Genomic DNA, 23101 nt, shown 5'->3' with positions numbered 1-23101 from the left:
AGCGCAGGCCTCGCGAAAATTGTGTTGTAGAGCAGCAACTTACGCGGGCGATCCCTGTAAACAACGGATTTTAAATGCCCCCCCCAAAAAAAAAAAAAAAAAAATTAAATTAGGTGATCTCGGTGGCCATTCCACCAGACTTCGACGCTCGATCCGTGACCACGAGCTGTTGTATTCAACCACTGTCGAACATTGACACTGAAGTGCGATGGCACACCATTGTGCTATTAGTAAAAGTGCTGGTGGTTTGCGAGAGGCAAGTTGTTCAAATAAGGTTCCAGTATTGCTTGTAGCAGGTTTTGGTAGGTTTCACCTCTTAATCTTCCCTCTAGGAACACAAGACCCACCACAAATTATCGCTTCCGTCTACCTTCAACGGAATTTCCTATCAAATAACGCACATTCGAACAATTACTGTATCCCAATTCAGGCATTTCCTTTCCCTTTCTTTATCTCATTTCAACTATTTCACAGTTCCTATACAGTTCGCTGTAGCTCAGTCGGTAACGCGTGTGACTACGATACATGCTATTTTCATACTGTCATGGTTCAAACCTCGGTCAGAACATTGGTTCATTTTCATGTGCTCTCGTGTCTGTCCGCAGCACTGAGGTGAATGCAGCCTCCTAATAAATTGCCTAACAGTGTTTTTTGAACCAGTATCCGTTTCATGTTCTTTCATTCATTTAACAAGTAGATGATGAGCACTGGCACCCCTTGCATGACTTGCATTCTTTTAGTGTCACTCATTTGTCAAAGGAAAAAGAATGGTATGCCATTTTCACCCATCAGACGAATATTGGGATGGTATATCTCAAATAGCTGGCTTCTACACTTTTTAATCCTTTTGCAATGACATAACTAGTATTACTTACGAGACTAGAACAGTCTCGTGTCTGGTCTCGTCTAGAAAACTCATACACCACACTAGAATCATTCAACGCAATGAGATGAAGTAACAAGTTTACGAGCCGAGCCGAGACCTGCAAATGAATAATGATGCTCACCAGCCAAGAAACTTTATTTATTTATTTGTTCAAGGAAATGACACAAGGAGAGATCGAGGTCCCCTTTAGGTAAGTCTAGGACTGGAGAAGGAAGAGTCCCTGGCTTGAGAGAAGGAACCATCCCAGCATGCACCCAGGGGGACTGAGGAAAACCAGGAACACACTTAGTCAGGATGTCCCGTCGAAGCAAGGTTCGTGCCCACGTTTGACCTACCCAATGCCGTGTGGCAAGCAGGCACGCTACCCCTACACCAGCGGCTGGGTAAGAGACGATTATCTGTCCCGTTTGAACTCGTTTGGAAACTGACGCTTCTGTTTCTAGACGAGACAACAATTGAATAGTGAGACAGAGTCTAAGTACTGCAATAAGTAGAATTGAATTGTATCGTTCAAAGTTGTCTTCGTATCAAGCAGAATACTTTGTAAGGAGTTTATAGCTTTAAAGTTGTTGCTTCTGTTTTAAAACACTCACATGGTTGCAGTACCCATTTAACTTGTATTGCGATAATTCATGTTTATCGACTTTTCTGTTTTTTGAGTTTCGGCTCTTTCTAATTTTATTCAATTGTCTTCTTGTCTCATCTTGCTGATATCACTAAGCAATTAATACCGGTTTGCCGTGAATAAATTCAATTCAATTTCTTTTTCGTACCTGCCTTCCCCTTCTGATGGTGACGCCACTGCCTTGGATTGACGTTGTGTGTGATCCTTCTTCATATCCTTCATTGTGGACGTCCCTTCTATTCTCCTTGACCCATGATACTTCAAACCACACGCACTTACCTTCATTGTTGTCCAACAAAGACGTGGCAACGTTACATTTTTCTTTACTATTGGGTTCCATACCAGTGTAGAGTCCAAACGGTTGGTCCAATTCCGAAAATTCCAACATTTTAGATTGAAAACACATATTTTCCAACAACATTGCTCTCTTATCATTTTTTCGTATCTTCAATAGCTACCGAGATGGCCTATGTAAACGGATTTATGGGACACCCTGTATATATGGGTACGTAAGGGCAGAATCAATAGAAATCTTACCTGTCACTTCAAAATAGTACATCATATTCGGAGATTACTTATTCTTGACATAGCCATATATCACCAAATTTCGAAATAAAAATTTGTTTACCAAGATTTAAACAAAAACCTTAAACTTACCTACAATTGTAATTTTATTTATCTTTTCACTTATATATTAGGATTTTTTATTTCTTTTATTTTCAGATTTAATTTCCAAGAGATGATTATACCAGCAGAAGATATCGAAAAATTAGATCTACAAGAAATGTCAGGACATATAAGTGAAAAGGTAAGTAAAATTATCAAACTTTGTATCCATTATATAACAGTACGAAGTTTACTTTCTGATGACTTGATATCGAGTTGTCAAGAAATGATTAAATGCAGATTGCAGTGGATGCTGAGGACAAAAATATACTGACATAGAAGTACAAGTTAATCAATATTTACTGAAATCCAGCACCAAAATTTATACCTTCAGAACAATCACAATGCATTTTCCAAATCAAGAGAAGAGTGCTGACATAGAAAACCCAGTATCAAGTGCAATTCTACAAATACGTACGGTAACTACAATTTTAACCCCTTAAGGACCAAATGAATTTAACTTTTTTTTCTGGCAAAAAATATGCATATTATTAAATTATTTGTTTTAACTGTTTGAATACGGAATAGTACATACTCAAAATATTACTTCGTAGATATATACCAATGTACAGCAAAAAAGATGAAAAAAGTATTAGAAATAATGAAATATGAGTAGTGAAACAATATTTAGTGTTAAATATGAGTGTACTTATATGCAGTTCAATAACTATTAAAAATGTCTCTAATTTAATGCCATTCAAATGTCATTCACTTACATACTCCCACTTTCAACGTTGTACAGTAAAAGTAACTTCCACATTCCGAAAGGAAAGATACGCTAGCAGCGCCGCTGTACTATAATTCCAGACACATCTATTGAGCAAATTATGCACCTAAAATGTTGATAAATGTTTTCTTTCGGATTAGGAAAAACAAATATATAGAAAATTACTGAAGCTACAAAGTAACTCAAAAACCCCACCGGAATCTCACATACGAATTAATTTCGGATAAGTCCTTAGGGGTTTCCATACATTATTCACTACTATACATAAAACTGTTAACCGAAATAAAAATGTTAATTTAAGAAAAAAAAAAAAGTGAAGTTTACATTAGCACTTGGAGATAATAAGAATTCAAAGGTAGCGTGAAAAACAAATATGTGGTTACGAATCTTTATTATTACTTTTACTTCAGATTTCTTGGTTTCCCACCCATCACATTTACATTATATTATGTTGCACAATACTTGGGAAGGGAAAGAAAAGAAAAAAAAGTCTATCAATGAAGTACATAATGAAGAACATTTCATGCATAAATAAAGACTTTCAAATTATTCACCTCTGAAAAATCTTAATACCAGGATATTTTTTTATATGAGTCTTATGGCAAATATGGAGAAATATCTCACAAAAAGGCTTGGTTTTACTTAATGATCACATTGTTTATATATATATATATATATTTATTAATAATACACCTCTCGACGATTCTATTCTCGTATCATTCATGATTTTTACGAAAAAGGAGAATAACAAATAAAAAGTTTCTGGTACTCCTTTCTTTAGTTTAAAACTAGTCTCCCCGTTATTGTATATCACAATATAAAACTCTCATATTTTTAACAACTAACACTTCTAAAAAGTCATGCTGATATATATATATAAGTAGTTCTTTTGAAAATTTATTCCAATATTCTCGTTCACCTATGGCCTAATTGTTCCAATGAGGTAAATGCAACATTTTCACTAAGAATATCAGGTACAAACATACAACTCTATTCAAACTCTTTTTCTGCTGTACTTTCATTATACAAGCAGATGTCTCAAGTCAAAAGCACCATCACAGGAATTAGAGAACGAAAGAAATTCAATATTTCAATCATATATTTATTCCGTGTACTATTAAGAATCACTTAACTTAAAATAAAATATGCATGTAGAAAGTCAGTTTTGATATATATATTTTAAACACGGCGTGTCCGTGTATGTACTTATATGTACGCATAAACTGAGTTCACTGCTAGGATAACGAAAAAAGACAATAAAACCTCAACCTGTGTGAACCAGAAAGGAAACTCTTCATTAACCCTCCGCAACTGCATTCTTTGAATTAATACTCCCACTCGAAGTCACAAACTAAGTTTTCTATTTAAATGGAATGAATTTGGAATTAAAGACACTAGATATGACGAGATTTATTAAAAAACATGGTTTGAAATGTATTGCTTGAGCATTCTATTGGTTGATGTAAAAATGTACGTATGGAATTCCATTTAAGAGGATTCATTCTATATGTAAATAGTACTTTTTATTAAATATCTGATAGCAACTTTCATGTTTATTTCATTATTTATTTTATGCGATTGTTGAAAAAAATATATAATTTTTCACTACATAAACATAAGCATTTAGAACTGGTCACGGCCTATTACCAGAGCTCATTGTTAGACGTACACTATACCTATCACTCATTGGTTAGTTTTGCTAGTAACGTATAACTTGGAAGATACTTCTTTTTACAGACATGCAATATGTTAATAACTACCACAAACTCTATATAAAGATAACAGAGCCAGTCATGTTCAGTTAAGTCAAAACAGAACAACATCACATACTGTACAACTGAAAATTAACAATTCAGTCAACCATTATCAGATTGATTATAACATTTCATATTTTTGTCTTCCAATATATCAAGACCAATGTGCAAGATATTATTTTACTTACAAAGACCGAAACCCTTTTACAAAACATACAGCCAACTAGTCTCCAACAAGAAACATTATCCAATAGGTTACTTTCTGTAACTTCAAAAGACACGAGGCAAACTTTATTCATTTATTTATTCTTATTAGAAATTATATTATGTTTCTGCATCTTGTGCTGCAGAAAGATTATCACAACATTTGTAAGAAAGACCCCTTCAGGCTTAGGAAGCATTATTAAAAGCTAGTTCTGCTGCTCACAAGGCTTTCCGAAAAAGAAAAAAAAAGTCACTCATACAGTTCCCACTGTGTGGTAAAATACGATTGCAAGGCATAGCAATTAACCAACCACTATTAGGATATTTCTTTTTTTGTTTTCTGTATTTTTTAATGAAATTCAACAAGCATTAACACACAGAGAGATCAATCAGTCACTTTTCACAAGTTAAACTGTTCATTATGCTAAACACACAAATACACCTATACCCACAAGCGTTCGACGCATACATACCCATACTCATCCACACGTAAATCGCACATGCATACAATACTGATTGACCCACCAACTCACGCTACAATATGAAATGTAGGACCCTGCACGTAGTACTGAACATTAGCCACTTTGTGTAAGGAGGCTTAAGTTAGTGCTTTTACTTGAAAACAAAGTTTCTTTTTCCTCTGAGGTTCAGTCCCATGTCCATGAAAACATGGAAGAAGAGGCAGAGAAGAGAGCGTTAAGTGAGAGAGAAGAGATAATGTCCAACCACCATTTAACAAATTTGAAGAAGTTTTATTAATATTATAAGATAGAGAACAATAAGTTTATTTTTCTCTACCACTACAGTCACCAAAAACAAGTACCACCAACACACTACAGCTTCAAAGCACACATGCTGAGAAAACCCCCAGCATCCGTCACCCTATATCATCGCCCCGGTTGTTGTAAATAGCTGCTCTGTAACTGTACCTATTTGTTGGGCTGCGTCTGTCCGATCGTTCAGGAATCGGCGGGGGAACGATGGCTCCACCTTTTACTCCTTGATCTCCATCACCTTCTGGCCTCTCGTCCACCTCTCCAATAGATGTCTCAACTAAAGAAGGTTCGAGTTCAGGATACTGGGCCATTTTCGAACGCAAAAGGTATGCGTAGGTTTTATACCTCTTAAGCTGAAAGAAACAACAAATGGGAACATAGGTGATTCACCGTAATCAAATATCAAAAACCTTGATCGTATTTTACAAGTTTCTCTATAATAAACAACACATAGTGCATCGTACTTCGTAAATATTCTGCGTATAAGCTATACATTTGCCTTACTTTTCATCTGATCTTTCAGACTTCAAAGTACAAAAAAATTTAGGTAAACGAATAACATGAATGAAAAGGACTAAACTTACAAATAAGATCTAATATTAGACTTATACGTCGCATAATACATATATCAATGCTTAACCTCGTTATTAGAGAAGTTTAATCCTTTTAAACGAAGTTACATATTTTTAGCTCTTATTTCTTTAAGGTTACTGTAAATGTTCGATTGTCGCCAACAGATAGCGACATTTTTTCTCCCCAACCTTTCCAATGTATTTTGTAATCAATATCATAGGTATTCTGCCATTATTGCCACGTCACTTCAGGGTGACTACCAAGCAAGGATAATCAAATCCCCTGACAAAATTATCATTTTCCCTGACTCTGTCGCTATCTTTTTTCTTAGTATAACTCATGAAAAATAACTTATATTTAAAGTGAACTGTAAGTTTTCATCTTTGATTATATGCTTATACAGTGAAACCTGTCTTTAGCGGAATCGAGCGGGACTTGCAAAAATTTCCGTTAAAGTCAGGTTTCCGCTTAGTGGAGGTAGACCTTTCCTTTCTTAAAAAAAAAAAAAAAAAATACATGCTTATAAAGGGGCATACTAAGAAAATATATTGCTGTACGTAGACTGTTCGATTACAGTACTTCTTTCTTCTACGAATAAATACACCAAAAAATTAAAATGAATACAAAATATGCTATGCACACGTTTTCTTTATTTTTCTAATAGCCAAGCAGGGTTTTCTGTGTACATTGCTGCTTGGCTGCTTGACTTTCCGCATACACTTTAGCCTAAGAAATTATACTAAGTCAATCAGAATTATTTTTTCATAAGGCAAATTTTTGCAGTTCCTTTAAACTTCTGAGAGAATCTTGATATGTATTTATTCTACACTCTTCTTGGAACTCGGTATCGTATTCCTCTTCTTCCTCTATCTCGTTTTCTTCTTCCTGACATTCCGTATGATTTTTGATTAAGTTGCGGGGATTAAGGACAATTTGTGGGGGTGAATATGAGTAGTGGTTGGGGAAGGTCAACACTGTCCAGAAATATTTAACAAAAGAACGAACATTTTATCGCAGACAGTGTAATGTATATGTCTCACAGAATGTCTAAACATCTTCCAAACGCTGTAGTCCGGAACTTAGAATTTTCCGTTAAATGTTTATTTTTCTTTCCGTTGTCCGCGTAACACAGTTTCCGCTTAATGAAGGGAGTTTTACACGTTTTGTTCTCCAAAATTCATGGGACCGTGAAATATTTCCGTTTAAGACAGTTTTCCGTTTAATAAAGGGTCCGTTGAAGACAGGTTTTACTGTACAATATTCTACAAACGTGCAAACGAACCAATTCATTTATCTGTAATTTATAACTATTTTGGTGGCCTCCCTTCACCCCTCATAGCCACCATTTCCACTTCTTTTTATTTTTATTATTTAGTCAACACACTATAATAGAATTTAAAAACCAACACCTCAATGACCAGCCAATACTGTTGAAAGAAAACGCTGATATAGCTTGCGTTATAAGAAACTGGAGCATGACAAGGTTCCTCAGTTAAGCTTCGCTGGGGAAGAACAAGCACACAGGAAACAAAGAAAAAAGAGTGGATATGGGAGGATAGGAAAAAAAAATAATAGTGAGAATTAGTGACTGGTCCTCAGAAAAAAAAAAAAAAATGCTAAGATACATTTAGCATATTGATAATATGTACCAATTTAAATCATCACTGGAACTGCCCTTGGTTTGTATTTTTCATAATTCAATGACTGAAAAATACAGGAAATAAAGGACAAGATTAAAATATAGGACAAATATACACAAATTTCCAAAATATGGGAAAATAGGACAGCTGGGAGGCCAGGGTTTCTGATAACGTTATCTAAGAAAAAAAAATTAGGTGGGTTTTATGAGAAACTGAAAAACCTTTCCCATGTTATTTAAGTGACACATATTCTGCATCCCAAAATGCTGATACTTCCGGAAGGGACATAATGACGAAATTTGGCATGCTTGTAGGTTTACGAGGTGCGAGACCGTAGCCCGAGCTAGAGCGAGAGTCTTGGGGCGAAGCCCCAGCTAGGCTTAGGCTCGTTTCTATTATAGAGGTCCTGGGAAAGATTTTTCACTGACACATAATAAAATTTCCTGACTTTCCCTGACCCTACAAATTCCCTGACTTTTCATGACTGGTAGACACCCTGCACTTGCCGCGACAGAAGATTCCATGCTTCATGGTCTTCAGCTAACCTCTTCTGTCTTTACGTACGAATTTTCTATTTTGATACCATCCATCAACTAAACCTCTTTCGCTCCCTCCCTCTTTTTTATGTCACCATCCCTTTAGCACGTCCTTCATGATACAGTTCCTTCTTAGCCAATGTCTCAACCAGTTGCGCTTCCTCTTTTCAAAAATATCTAAAATTGATCTTTTCTCCCCCACCATTTCTAATACCCTCCCATTCGTTTTCCTCTCGACCCGTTCATCTTCTTCACACCTATATTTCGAAAGATTCCAGCTGTTTTTCGTCACTTTCGTGTCATGTTCATGTTTTTACCCCATACAGTACAGTACTCAACTTGAAACATTTTATAAACCTTTTTCTCAACTCTTTATTCAAGGTACCACAAAGTAGTATTTTCTTCCTCCTAAAGGTTTCTTTCGCCATTCCTATCCCTGCTTTTATTTCACGTTTTCACTTCAGATTATCACTAATAATACTACCCAAGTATGGAAAACTAGTTACCTGTTCTATTTTCTCCCTTCCTACTTCTATATTTGACACCGACCGCTTCGTTCCAATCACCATTGCTTTTGTTTTTATAATATTTATTTTCATTCTATATTCTTTACAGCCCTTCCTCAAGTTTTCTAACATCTTATTGATTTTCTTTTCAGATTCTGCAACAAGCGCCATTATTATCTGCAAACCGTATACACCTACCCTACGAAGTTAAATATTTTAGCTCTCATTTCTTGTAGGTTACTGTAAATGTTCGATTGTCGCCAACAGATTGATCTCCTAACACTAAGTGTTAGATCATTCTATTTCCTACTGAAATGCCTTCTTCATTCTGTAAGCTCTTTTTCACTATCTCTTCTAGATAGATATTAAATAATAATGGTGAGAGATCGCATCCCTGTCGAACTCCCCTTTCAACTGCACTCTCCCCTGTCATTTCCTACCCTATTCTAACACATACTTGATATAAGTTTCTTACGAGTCTTCGATCTTTCCATTCCAACCCAATCTTCTTTACAACTTCCAACAACAATTCCCAATTCACGCGGTCAAAAGCCTTTTCTAGATCAATAAATACAACATACACGTCTTTCCCTTTCTCTATAAACCTCTCACTGACTACCCTTAATAATCCAATTGTATTTCTTATGCCTTTATCTCTTCTGAACCCGAATTGTTCCTCCTCAACTTTTTGTTGTTCTATACAACCTCCTGTTCAATGTTAGAAACGAAATTTTTGCTCCATATTTTGCAAGAAGCGATAATATTTAAAATAATTCAATCAAGTTCAAGAGATGAATATTCAAAGTTTGTCTACAGATAAACTGAACATATATTCAGAGGACAATTCGTGCAATTTTCAATCATTATGTTTTATTCATTATTAGCTATACCTAAAACACACATTCTTGGAATAAGAAGAATAAGATTTATGCAATATATAATATTTGGAAGTAAAGAAAAGAGTGAAATAACTAAGTAAATAAATAAATAAAGAAAGAAAGAAAGAAAGAAAGAAAGGAAGGAAGAAAAGCAACCTCTTCGGCGTTCTCCCTATCAATATGAGTTAAATAAATAAAAAACGAAAAGGAGCCTTTTTTTTATTATTATTATTTGCCTTGCCTAAATTTAGGATTAAATGTCATCAGGTCTGTCGCCAAACAGCTAAGCCATCCCGAAATTATGGATTTGATAGTAAAGTAGCCATTTTGTTTGTTATTTTTCAAACTTTCTCTCCCCATAACCAAGGGGGTCAAACATGGACTTCAACGGCGTTGAGGGTATCTCTATTTATCTCAGCGATACCGAAAACTATGGATTTGGCACTAATATTTATCGAGAGTTCCCTCGTAGTTACATGGTTAGCGTACGCGCCTTAGGCGTAGGAGATCCGGGTTCGATTTCTGGAAGCAGATCATATAGTTCGGATTCCCTGTTAACCGGTAGGTCTACGTTTCACATAATCTTTCAGCTAAAAGGGACGCTAAATTTCAATCCACCAATACTAATATCCATCATCAGGGGTATTTCTCTCTCCTTTTATGTATACATCTTGATCCCTCTCCAATCTTCCCTTCTCTCAAGCCAAAAATCGAAAAACCAGCTTCACAAACGATTGATCTGGTGAAGATTTATCTGTATCTGTGTACCGAATTTGGTGGTTCTAGGATGCTTTTTTCGATGCGAAAATGTGACGACAGACATACATATTATTTTATATGTAAGTATGGATTGAAAGCATGTTACCAATAATGAAACTTCAGCAATGAATGAAACTTGATATCACCAAACTGAACGGATTATTCTCTGATTATTATTTTTTTTTTTTTTTTAACCAAACTTTCGAAACCGACCTCTTAATTTTGACTGAACTACTGAACTTTCGCTTGTTTGGAAAGGCAGAAGGAAAGTGCTGCCATCTATTGATATTTAGGGTTTCATTAACCTCCCCTTAATAATATTTGATGAAATCCGAAGGATCAGATGAAGCATGAGGATAAACTGATTTATAGCAGTTACATATAATTATTTTTGAATATAGTAATATTGCTCATAGTTCCAATATGTCCAATAATAGCTGAAATGCTTGATAGGGAAGAATAAGGTTTATGGAAAATATCTGAGAGTATATTTTAGCCACTTCCCTCCTCTTACGATACGTACTCCTTCCTTCTTAGGAAGAGTTTTTAATCAAAGTGAATTTATACAAACCAGCTGCAGCCAAGTGATAATTATCCTCAATAATCCATTTCAAAGTATTTAGCCCTTTTTCGTGAAAAAGCGATGTACAAATTCGAAATATTATAGAAATTGTCCTCCTTCATCCTTTGGAAATGGAAACGTGTTCAGTTGTATTTAATGAGAAATTTATCTACCGCGTTTCATCCCCTTAACTTGTGAAGATCTCTAAATACTCTCTCCTTTGTTTCCCCATTTCTCAGGATACAAACTATAATGAAACTAAATTAACAAAAAATTGGCTACTTACCGGCTACTTACCAACAAATCCTCCCTTGGAAAGTCTAAACTTTTTTTTTTTTTTTAACGTTTCGGAACTCTCAGCTGTTTCTTTCCTCAGTGGCAAGGTAAAAAGGATTAAAACGGAAAGGAGATAAAAGGTGTAAAACAAGGAATACATACCACAAAATAAAAGTAAAGTACAAAGTGGATACTGAGATGAGCAGAGCAAAGTGAAAAAGGAATGAACTGAATTAAAGAAAACGCGGTGTCTACGTTACGTCACTGTTGCCAGATTCAAAGTATGTATCAAAGATAGGTACCCAAGTTCGATCAATGTTGCCAGTATCAAGGTTCAATGCAGGTTTGTATTTATGAATGAAGAACGATTCTTTAATTTACCTTTTTTTTTTTTTTTTTTTTTTGCTGAACCTATTACCTTAACCTGTTTTATATTGTGTGAATGTTGTTTTAAATAAAGCGCCAAACCCGACATGCCTTCTTCTTGTGACTTTTTTGATTGTCTAACATGTTCCTTAACACGCGTGTTAATATTGCGTTTCGTTTGGTCAATATATGAGGAGTCACATTCGCATTGGACGCGGTAAATACCTGACTTATTTAATGGATCAACAAAATAACTGTTAAATCCAGGGGGGGGGGGGGTTGAAAACTTTTGGGGGGAATACTTGAAGCAGATATGTTATGCTTTGCAAGTATACGTTGAATTTTTGTTGATAATTGTGAAAAATAAGCAATTCAAATACAAGTTTTTGCTTCCTTGGAAGTTACCGTTTTGGGGACTTGCAACGATCTACGTGTTTGATTAAACCATTTTTGTAAAATACACAACTTATAACCGTTTTCTTGTTCTCTTTTATATAAAAACTGTATTTCTTGATTAAGATCTTTTTGACGGTCACAAATTAATAATGCTCTGCGAAAGAAATTCTTCCAAATATTGTCCTTGTTCAGTGGCAGATGAGCTGACTGTTGATATATGTAAGTAGTGCCTGCATGTTAGACAATCCAAAAAAGTCACAAGAAGAAGGTATGTAGGGTTTGGCGCTTTATTTAAAACAACATTCACAAAATATAAAACAGGTAAAGGTAATAGGTTCAGCAAAAAAAAAAAAAAAAAAAAAAAAAAAAAAAAAAAAAAAAAAAAAAAAAAACTTTATTCATAAATCCAAACCTGCATTGAACCTTGATACTGGCAACATTGATCGAACTTGGGTACCCACCTTTGATGCATACTTTGAATCTGGCAACAGTGACGTAATATAGACACAGCGTTTTCTTTAATCCAGTTCATTCCTTTTTCACTTTGCTCTGCTCATCTCAGGATCCACTTTGTACGTTACTTTTATTTTGTGGTATATATTCCTTGTTTTACGCTTTTTATCTCATTTCCGTTTTAATCCTTTTTACCTTGCCACTGAGGAAGGAACCAGCTGAGAGTTTCGAAACGTATAAAAGTGGTTAGACTTTCCAAGGGAGGATTCATTGGTAAGTAACCAATTTTTTATTAATTTGGATTATCCCCCCATGCGCCCATGTAATTATAATGAAACTAATATAATAAAAAAACTCGAGTGAACCAATTACTAAGTGTGTTCAAAAGTTCATTTCAAATGGTGCAGTAGGTTTTTCGTCATGACGTAACAGACATCGTCGAAAGTATTATAGAAACTGTCTCCTTAGGAGCGTAATTTCCGGAAACGCTGGGGCATATGTCAACCTTTTCTTTTAATAAGGAGTGCATATACAGAGTTTCATCTCCCAAACTTGAGGAACTCGTGGAATATAATTATGGAATAAGTTTTGATATGGCCATAAGATACATATTTTAATGAAAGTGACATCATAAAAACTTGGAGTGCTATGTTCCAAAATTCACCTCAAACACTTCTTAAGTTGTTTCACCGTAATAAAAATACAACGTCGACTTCAAATGTAATAATAATTCACATTTGAAGCTTCCCCCCCTTATACACACACCATTTTTGAAGTGGAATTTACGAAAAGCTGAAACACATGTTTACTTATTTTTAATGAGAAGTTTATATACAAAGTTTCATTTCCTTAACCTGACAGCTTCGTGAGATTATTTCATTTCTGGCATAAATTTTGAACCCCTCATTAGGATACGCATTTTAACTCAAGTGACATGATGAAAACCCCGTTCGAGCCAAGTATAAAACTAATCACTTCCAAAAATTCAAACCAAATGGTTCAATTTTTAAAAATATATGATATAACAGATCACGTCGATTATCCTTATATATAGGTGCATACGCTAAATGTTTTCTTTACATGTTTCGGTAATATATGCAGACAAAGAAGGTGGCTAACTTTGTATTTTACGATTCTTATTACCTTCTGTTTCTGTAAGCACGAACGTATTTCTGTTTACTCTGAGTAAACCGAAAAATAAATATTATTTTTATCTTTTATGGCTCACTGGTAATATTACGATTAGAGCGTTTGCTTTCCGTGTGCATCTTCGGGAATTTAAATTCTAGTAAGATTACAACGCCTCGAATAGAAGCTCAAGTAATGATTTGGATCTTGCTTTAATAGTAATTCCTGTAATCTAAATGTACAAATAGGTATACAGCACGAAATCCTGAACTTCAATCTGAAGTAAAGCAATTTGATTTTAAGATCATATTATAAAATCTGCGGGAGAGAAAGAAGAAACTAACTTGAATTGTATTATAATTCTTCATAAAATTGAACAAAAAAGGGCTTTTAAACGTTACATAACATCTGAAACTTTTGAAGTATACAATTTTACTGGTATTTACATGATGGCTGAAATATTCTCATCAACATCTTTCCAACTGATATAACATGAATTAATTATATTCTGTAACTGAAATATTCGATTGCTGACACACATTGAGCCACGTCGCATTTGATGATAGGTTTCAGCCGGAAAGACGGAAATCAAAAAGTGAGTCTCAAGAAAGAAAAAAAAAAAATAAAAAAATAAATAAATAAAAAATAAATAAATAAAAAATAAATAAATAAAACATACCCTTTAAGTATTTCACTTTCATTAAGAAACAGTTTACCGTAATTACTATTACTACGCAGTATTCAACAACCATGAATTCTAATTTAATGATATAAGTGGGGTAAAGTTAATAATGTTGGGATTTATCAATTTTACCTGAAAACAGGATAGGACTAACCGTACTCTGATACATGCGGCTTTATTCTAACATATTCATTGGTCAAAAGCTGAATACTATTTAGTGAAATTACAGCGTCCTCATATTCGAAAACGCTTATTTTATTTATCATTATTATTTTTTTTAACTATACATATTTCACCAACATTGATTTGGGGACTCGTCGGCTCACTGGTAGAGCATTCACTCCCTCCCCCCGGTGAATCCGGTGCGAGGGGTATCTGGTCATGTAAATTTGAGGGGTCGACAACATAGTAACCGTGGGTTTTATTGAGGTTTCCACCCACATTCTAACTTCACGAACACTCTCATGATCATTCAGTTTCATTCATCTGTCTCCTTTAGCTTAAAACTGAAACATATGGGGCAAAACTGAAAGATTTACTAATACTGATTATCAATCTCTCTTGGAAATGTAGAATACTACGAGATACTGGTAAAACTTTCTGCCTTATATATACATTTCCATAAATTTAAAATGTACACAGTTCGAGGAAAATCTAAACTTAATACAATTCTCAGGAAAAATGTGATTGGTTTATTTTTAATTACGAAGTTAACGCAGTTGACATATTACCTACAGAGTAATCACAACAACTTTTCTACAACTTGAGATTTTTTATTATTTCATTTCCGATAATAAATGTCCTGTTTAACAATTTGGTAATACTACCCATATACTAATTCTAGATCAGGTAATTTAGAATATGAAAAGTTAAGAGAATTATATGAGATGAAGAAAAGCATTATGGAGTAGAAAAACGCCCACTTCTTCCTTCTTTAAATTATTCAATTACTAAATTAAAATAATCTTAAAGAAATATTTCATGATGTCAACCTTACCTCAAAATGTAAGTAAGCATCTTTTTCTTTGTAATTTTGAATACTTAATGATTTGGCACTTCGATCAGGAGGATGTTTTCTATGATCTTCAAGTTCTGCTTCTAGTCTCTGAACACGTTCCTCATGGTCCCGAAGTTGTTCACGCTGCAAATGGCGAAAACATGAATTACATTGAAAGTTCAGATTTTAATGAACAAATATGATGTCCCTCATTACTTTGTTACTGCCGTACAAAAATACCAGTAAAATGCAGTTTATTGAAAATGAACTTCGTCTTTAGTTCGTTTCCTATATCGAAAAGTACAAATATCTGGCAAGGAAACTATCACGTTTCCTTCATATTTGATATTCTGTCCTAGTTACCCTAACAGATTTTATTTGAATTTTTATTTACGAATGTATTCACGGATCAATAAGTTCACATTTACATTCACATTGACTCAAGATTCAGTATAACGTTAGGAGAGAATCGACCTACATGCAAATTTACTGACACAAGTTTGTGTTTTTTCGAACTTGGACTGATGAAGGGAACAGGATTTCATGAAATATATTGAGAAAAAAACATTACCGATCATAATATCAAAGTTTCATTTAAACGTAAATGAATTTCATTTGTATAGGATGCCATAATTTTGCTTATATTTGTTTTCCATAATTTTCGTACCTAAAAGCGGTGCGCAAAGGTTTACATTTAGGATTTAGATTTCTTGGCTTTCGCCATCTATGGCCAGGTTAACTAGTCACGTTTTGAGGGATGACGTCCCTCGGCGAGCACACTCTCCGGAAAAGCGAAGGAAGAAAGGATTGGGTAAGGAAAGAAGCGATCTGGGACCTATAAATTAGGTACCACCTCGGCATTTGCCTGATGTATATGAGGAAAACTCAGGAAAACCTCATTCAGGGTAGCTGGCCTGTAAAAGCGTTTTACGCTTTTTCGATCGAGTGCCTTCACCGGGAATCGAATCTGGGACCGCTCGCACCGAAGGCGAGAGCGTTAGCGACTACGCTACGCAGGGCCACAGGTTCATATTTAAACACAACTGGTAGTAACTCGTCTTATACATAATTTATGAGTGCAAGCCTGCTTCACAAGTAATGTTAACAGGCATAGTACTCGATCAGCTGACCCATTTTAAAAAATACAGCAACAGTATCCCTAGTACTAATGCATTATGAGTTTCTTAAGCGGAAGGAGAGTTGCGTCTGTATGCAACACCGAGGTTATGAAGAAAGGGACCTGCTCCGATTAACGGCTCCGAAAAACACCCTGGGCCTGAATTCGGTCTAATTAGCGAGTGCAGAGGCCATTATTATGCAAGAACAACCCTCACAGTATAGGCCGTTCCAACTTTATTATCTCGCCTCCATTAGAATTGGATTACAGGACTATGCTACTGGCACTAGATGCATTGAATTATAGTGTCTAGAACATAAAATTGTATCCAATATTAATGCACTCTATTTGTTTACATTTAACATATATATATATAAAATAGTATCCCCACTAATAAACATGCAGTTACGCAAATACTATTGGTCAATTGTAAATATGATTACGGCTTTGTCATGATAATAAACAGCGAAGCAAATTCATGTTCAGTATCATCACTACTCGTTTTGAAATAATTACATTGAAACAATATAACTTTTAAGTTTCAATTAAATTGTCACAATAGTTTTAAATTGGCAAATTGCCGGCACGCTAGCGATACCTACTAGCATCAAGCAGGCACAGCGCAGGTGGTAACACTATTAATTTGACTGCTGCTAGAAATTAGCGTGACGCACTCACAAACAAGCTTTCTTTTTATAATTAGGATATGTCTACACATGAATGGCAAAATATGATATGTACTCTCATGTCCAAAATTACTGTCGCATATCTATAACTATCTTCTTGTAAGAACATAATTTGATAATGATTTTGCACGGTACTTTTAATACTGATACTACGTGTACAGGGTTTGTCCGGAAAGTAATAGGACTGAGTCGATTTAAAAAAAAATATTGAGCCAATCGTTACAATTCTTTAAAAACTTTCAAAATAGGCTCCTTCTGCGTCGATGCAGCGCTGCCAGCGCGATTTCCAAGCATTGAAGGCGTCACGGAAGTCATTCTCCGGAATAGCCTTGAGAGCCGCGGTGCAAGCTGCTTGGATCCCCTCTGTCGTCTCAAAATGCTTGCCTTTCATCGGGCGTTTCAGGCGAGGAAACAAAAAGAAGTCCGGGGGAGCCACATCTGGACTGTAGGGTGGCTGCGGAAGCGTTGGGATGCCGGCCTTGGTCAAGTAGCTGTTCACAAGAAAGGCGATGTGAGCCGGGGCGTTGTCGTGGTGCAGCTTCCAGTCGGCTCCGATGTCTGGTCGGACCCGATTGACCCTTCGTTTGAGTCTCTTGAGCACTTCCACGTAAAACTTGGCGTTGACGGTTTGTCCAGGAGGAACAAATTCATGGTGGACGATGCCTTTGAGGTCAAAAAAGACAATGAGCATCGTTTTCACTTTGGATTTGCTCATTCTTCCCTTTTTTTGGGCGAGGAGACGCCGGCGTGTGCCACTCGGAAGATTGCCTCTTTGTGTCGGGGTCATACTCAAAGATCCATGATTCGTCACCTGTGATTACGTTATTCAAAAATTGGGGGTCACTTTCACACATGTTCAAATTTTCTTGGCACAATTCCACTCGCTGCAATTTCTGGTCGTCAGTGAGCACTTTTGGGACAATCTTCGCGCACACCTTGCGCATGTTCAAATGCTCCGTCACAATTTCATGAACCACAGTTTTTGGTAAATTTAACATCTGGGCAATTAAACGAATACTTAGTCGACGGTCTGAGTTCAAAACTTCGCGCACACGAGTCACATTGTCGGTGTTTGTCGAAGTCGAAGGTCTTCCAGCACGGTCTTCATCGGCGACCTCTTCCCGGCCCTCCGAAAAGGCCTTGTGCCACCGAAACACACCATTTCTTGCTAAAGCATCATCTGGGTAAGCCTGCTTGATCATATCAAACGTCGCAGATTTACCGAGTTTAACACATAATTTAATCGCGTACCTCTGCTCTAACGAACGCTGCATTTTCGGCTTGCACCACTCACAGAAAAACGTCGCGCGAAAAACCCTGTCCTGACTCTCCGTGTGCTCGGAGACAACTGACCAGCCACTCGTTCGTTAGCTAGGCACGCCCTCTACCGGATCCAGTCGGTGCGCGCACGCTCCGAAGTACAGTCATGGCGGAATAAAATCAGTCCTATTACTTCCCGGACAAACCCTGTATAATCGGAAAATGTATATTTGTGGTAAATTTCATAGGAAAAGAATTATAAATACGAAAATTACAATGAGTAAAACAAAATGTTTCTAAATGGACAAGAAAGTTTTATTTTTGTTTTATTGTTCTTATTTACTGCTCTTTTGACATGAAATTTGTCACATACATGTCTTTGCCGATTATAAACATGTTAACATTATAAGAAATACCGGGCGAATTCGTTATCAAATTATATTCCTACAGCAACATATTTATAGACATGCGACAATAATTTTGGACATGACTGTACATTTGTACAGGCAAGCAACTTTCAACCTTATGGCTTAAATTTAAAATACTTTCAGTTCACTGGTTAAAACATGGTAAATATATACTACCAAATAGAAACATTTTTTTTTAGCCATTATCATTTTTTCCCTAACACAGATTTCAATGTGACCAACTACCAAAGCAAAAAGCAGAAAATGACCAAACGTGCGATAGCATATTTTACCATCCTCGCATTGATTTGATTCATAACGCTGAAATTCGCGTATTTGGACAAATGTACATATTATGTTTTTCCATCCTCGAATAGATGTACCCACATTACGTATATATTTCCTATCCCACGCACCCACACACACACTATAAAATACTTACGAGATTCAATTTTGTATGACTGCAAGGCAGCAATGGTCGTTGAAATTTGCGTTGAGACCCCACAGCACTGGCTAAAGGTTGAGCTGAGAAGCTGGCTGCCACGAAGTTAATTGTATCTATCCATGACTGAAGTTCTTTGGAATCACTGTAAAATGATCAAGGGTTTTCCATTAAAGGAGATTCAAATTGAAAACTTCACTTGTAACCAAACTCAAAACTTCACACCTCACTTATAACTTTCTATTCTATGTTCTTATGAAAATAAATAAATATAATAAAATAAAATACACATAGAATTTTCGCTGACTGTTCCAGCATTCACATTACTGTTGTCGCAGGTAAGAAGAAATGTATAGAAGAATAAAATAATGTTACTATACAATCCACAAAAACAGTAATCTAGTTATTTCAAGAAACAAATACCAACGAGATAAGCAAATAAAACTACAAAGAAATATACTTGATAGCAGGAAATTTGAAGGATCTCGGTTCAGAAGTGAAGGCAGATGGCCATATGAAAAATAATTATTCGGAGATTACATTTTTTTTAAACCAAAGCATACAACACCTCATAATGGAATCGAAACATGCACAGAGAAACTAAAATGCTACTATACAACGCGTACTTCTTATTGTAATAATTTACGCTATCAAAACATGGATAATGACAAAAGGGATTCTTATGCATTTTCTGAAAGATAAGAAAGAATCAAGTAAGAATATAAATAATCAGGAAAACATTTAAACCAATAGTGTCAAAGAAAGAGTAAGTAAATCTGAGCTACAGAATCCAAGAACAATCACTTAAGTCCGTATATATGAAAAGGACAAAAAAAGGAAGACGGCAAAGCTAGGATAAGTGCAAAAGAAAATATAAAAAAAGAGGAATACGACAGGGAAAGATCCAGGATGAAAAATAATGAAGCAAAAAAAGTTGCAAAAGAATCGCATACACTTGGAAGAATATCAGGATCGGACATTATGACTGACAGAAGATACCCCTTTGATTGTTATATTTGAATGCGAGAATGATAGTCAAACTTTTACTAGTATTTGCATTTTCAATACCGCCAAGAAACCTGATGTAAAGGGAACTAAATCTCATTTGGTAATAGTTTTAGAAAATTTCTGGAAGTTTGAAAGTTTTGTAGTCCTAGAGATCTTATACTAGAGAATTATTATTTTAATCGTTATTTTTATGAGTTTTAGCTAGCTTATCGCCAATGATATGAAAAGTGGGAAACACATTACAAAAAACCTTTTCGTTCTTAATACACCGAATATTGAATCATGTGAGAATCTAACACGTGTAAGACAAACTTCTAAAATTCTAAGATTCAGAAAACTTGAAATAGATCGCATGTCTCGATGTTGAAATCTTACCAAAAATAACTGGCATTCACTAGCTTTTTTTATTTCTCACCAACCAGTTTGCACTTCATAAAATGATCACCACTGTCCTAACATCTTGTCTTTAAAATGATACGTTTGCTACAGAAATTTTATTTTATTCTCTGACCACATTCACTTTCCTTAACTTGTAGGAAGCCTCCTCTTATTATGATTATTATTAAACCACTCCAATATTTTACTTCATATTGATGACATTAACCTTTTTAAAGTAGCAAACAATATTGAGGACAACATTAGGCTGCAAGATTTACGCAGGATCATTATATAGTGTAAGGATAATGGTATGAACATCAATTATTTAAAAACTAAGTGTATGCGCTACAGTAACAAATTCTAATACTGTGAGAGTTAATACGATATGCAAGGTACTACTGTGAAGATATATGTAATTGTTCTCGTATTGTATACATTATGAGTTATTTTATTTCGAACATTGGGACATTTTATTTTAAATTGAACTCAATGAAAAGCATCATCGTTTAATTAATGTTGAAGTCGCATTACAATTCTTTTTTTTTTTTTTCTTTCTTTTTCTAAAGTTCATTTACTTTACAGACAAGGAATTTTTCTTGCCGTCTGTCATCTTACTTTTACATATGTAATTTCTTAATCAATAAAACAACAGATTGTTTCCCTGTCCGCATTTCTATCATCACCTCACCTATGGTTAATCTATGTAGTCTGCACTTTTCAACGTCATGGAAGAAATTGTCGATGAACCAGGAAATAACCCGGTAGGAACGTTAAGCAAAAACCATTGGAAGAGTTTTGGAAGAGAGTAGTCGAAGTTTGATTTCGAGCCAAGCAACATGTAACAGCGCGAGCTACGATTTTGAGTTTTCTAAAACTTATTCCTTGCTCTAGCTTTGAGAGCATTTACTACCATTAACGTTGTTAAGTTGCTGATGACAAATTGCCTTGTCGTTTGCAGAGTAATAATAATTTCGGTTGAGATAATCACCGCAAATACATTGACCTCTCTGTTTGAGTCGCGCTGCATCTTAGTTTCCATCCGCTTCATCGTTTATTTGAAAGGAGAGATCAAGGAGAATTACGAATGGACGAACATCGACCCACCGAAAGAACCATGAGGGAAGGGAGGAACCACTATTACAAAAAGGTTGATAAATAACGAATTTAGGTATAACATTTAATAGGTCATTACGTTTTAATGACCACATACACAATGTGTGTGTAATGAAGCAAGAAACATAATTGGGTATCTGTTTAATCAATGACGTGCTTTACGTCAATCAGACATCATGTACTTTTATACAAACTGCTGGTAAAATCAAAAGTGGAATATCCATCGATGACTTAGTACAACCTTACGAAGATTCCCGTTAACAAAATTAAAATGTGAACAGGTCTTCTCGGGCTAGCAGCCAGGTGAATACTGTTATATCTTGCGACGTTTCGAAGGCCGACATCGTCCTCATCTTCAGGCGAATATCATATTCGCCTGAAGATGAGGACGATGTCGGCCCTCGAAACGTCGCAAGATATAACAGTATTCACCTGGCTGCTAGCCCGAGAAGACCTGCTCACAATACGTCGCCAGGAAAGCTTCAATAGAAAAATTAAAATGGTTTAAAACAATTTTATTAGATTACTTTATTACATTGACACGTCTGAATACTGGAAGATACATTTTAAATTGAAACCACTAGGGGACAGGAGAAAATTGACTGATTCTACATTTGTAGAAAAAGTACTTAACAACCGATGTAACTCAGATTATATTTTTAAAAAATATGGATTTTAAAGTTCCAATATATTGTACAAGGACTAAAATTTTATTGCAACGAAATAATAATGAACAATTTTTAATCTTATCCATTAGTAATAATATTATCCTTTCATAACGTGGAGTTCAACAGGGAGATCCACTAGGTCCTGCTCTATTTGCACTCAGCTCAACATTTGGTATTTAGATGATGGCACTATAGCCGGAGAAACTGAGTCAGTGTTACATACTTTAGATCATATACGCACACAATCAACATCGATCGGATTGTCTTTCAATTACTCGAAATGCGAAATCGGCTTTCTAGGAGTAACAAATGCTGAAACTCAAAATCTATATGATAGATTCAACGAAGCGGCGCCTGGAATTAAATTATTAACATCTTCTAACGCCGAACTGCTAGGAGCGGCTCTTACACCAGACACAAGGAGCAAGATATTACTGGAAAAAATTTCATCTTTAGATCATCTACTTTCACGCCTTTCCAAACTTTCTGCACATTCAAAATTTTATCTCCTCAAAGCATCTTTCTCGATCCCAAGATTGTTGTATTTTCTACGTTGTTTCCCCTCCTGGAGGGACGATAATCTACTTGAGAAATTCGACTATGCTCTTAAAACAGGACTGGAGAATATTCTT

The 23101-nt window shown here is 35.4% G+C and overlaps 1 protein-coding gene across 3 annotated transcripts in view; it reads right to left on the bottom strand.

Annotated features, from left to right (window-relative positions):
• Positions 1-23101, bottom strand: part of Efa6 (Exchange factor for Arf 6) — a 284205-nt gene that overhangs the window by 59559 nt on the left and 201545 nt on the right. The window contains exons 9-12 of one of the 3 annotated variants that reach the window (XM_081769243.1): positions 19303-19447; positions 15391-15534; positions 5792-5991; positions 2504-3010 (exon numbers count right to left, since the gene is read on the bottom strand). In XM_081769243.1, coding sequence (XP_081625369.1) covers positions 2956-3010; positions 5792-5991; positions 15391-15534; positions 19303-19447 — 544 coding nt within the window. In that variant the 3' untranslated portion in view covers positions 2504-2955. Of the gene's footprint in view, positions 1-2503; positions 3011-3278; positions 5992-15390; positions 15535-19302; positions 19448-23101 lie in introns of those variants that run through there. The other 2 variants (XM_081769263.1, XM_081769253.1) reach the window with 2 other exon arrangements.

The sequence above is a fragment of the Thermobia domestica genome, chromosome 1 (assembly GCF_964235325.1).
Source record: "Thermobia domestica chromosome 1, izTheDome1.hap1.1, whole genome shotgun sequence".
Lineage (NCBI taxonomy): Eukaryota > Metazoa > Arthropoda > Insecta > Zygentoma > Lepismatidae > Thermobia > Thermobia domestica.
The sequence above is the reverse complement of the archived record's forward strand: the minus strand, read 5'-3'. Positions and strand labels throughout refer to the sequence as shown.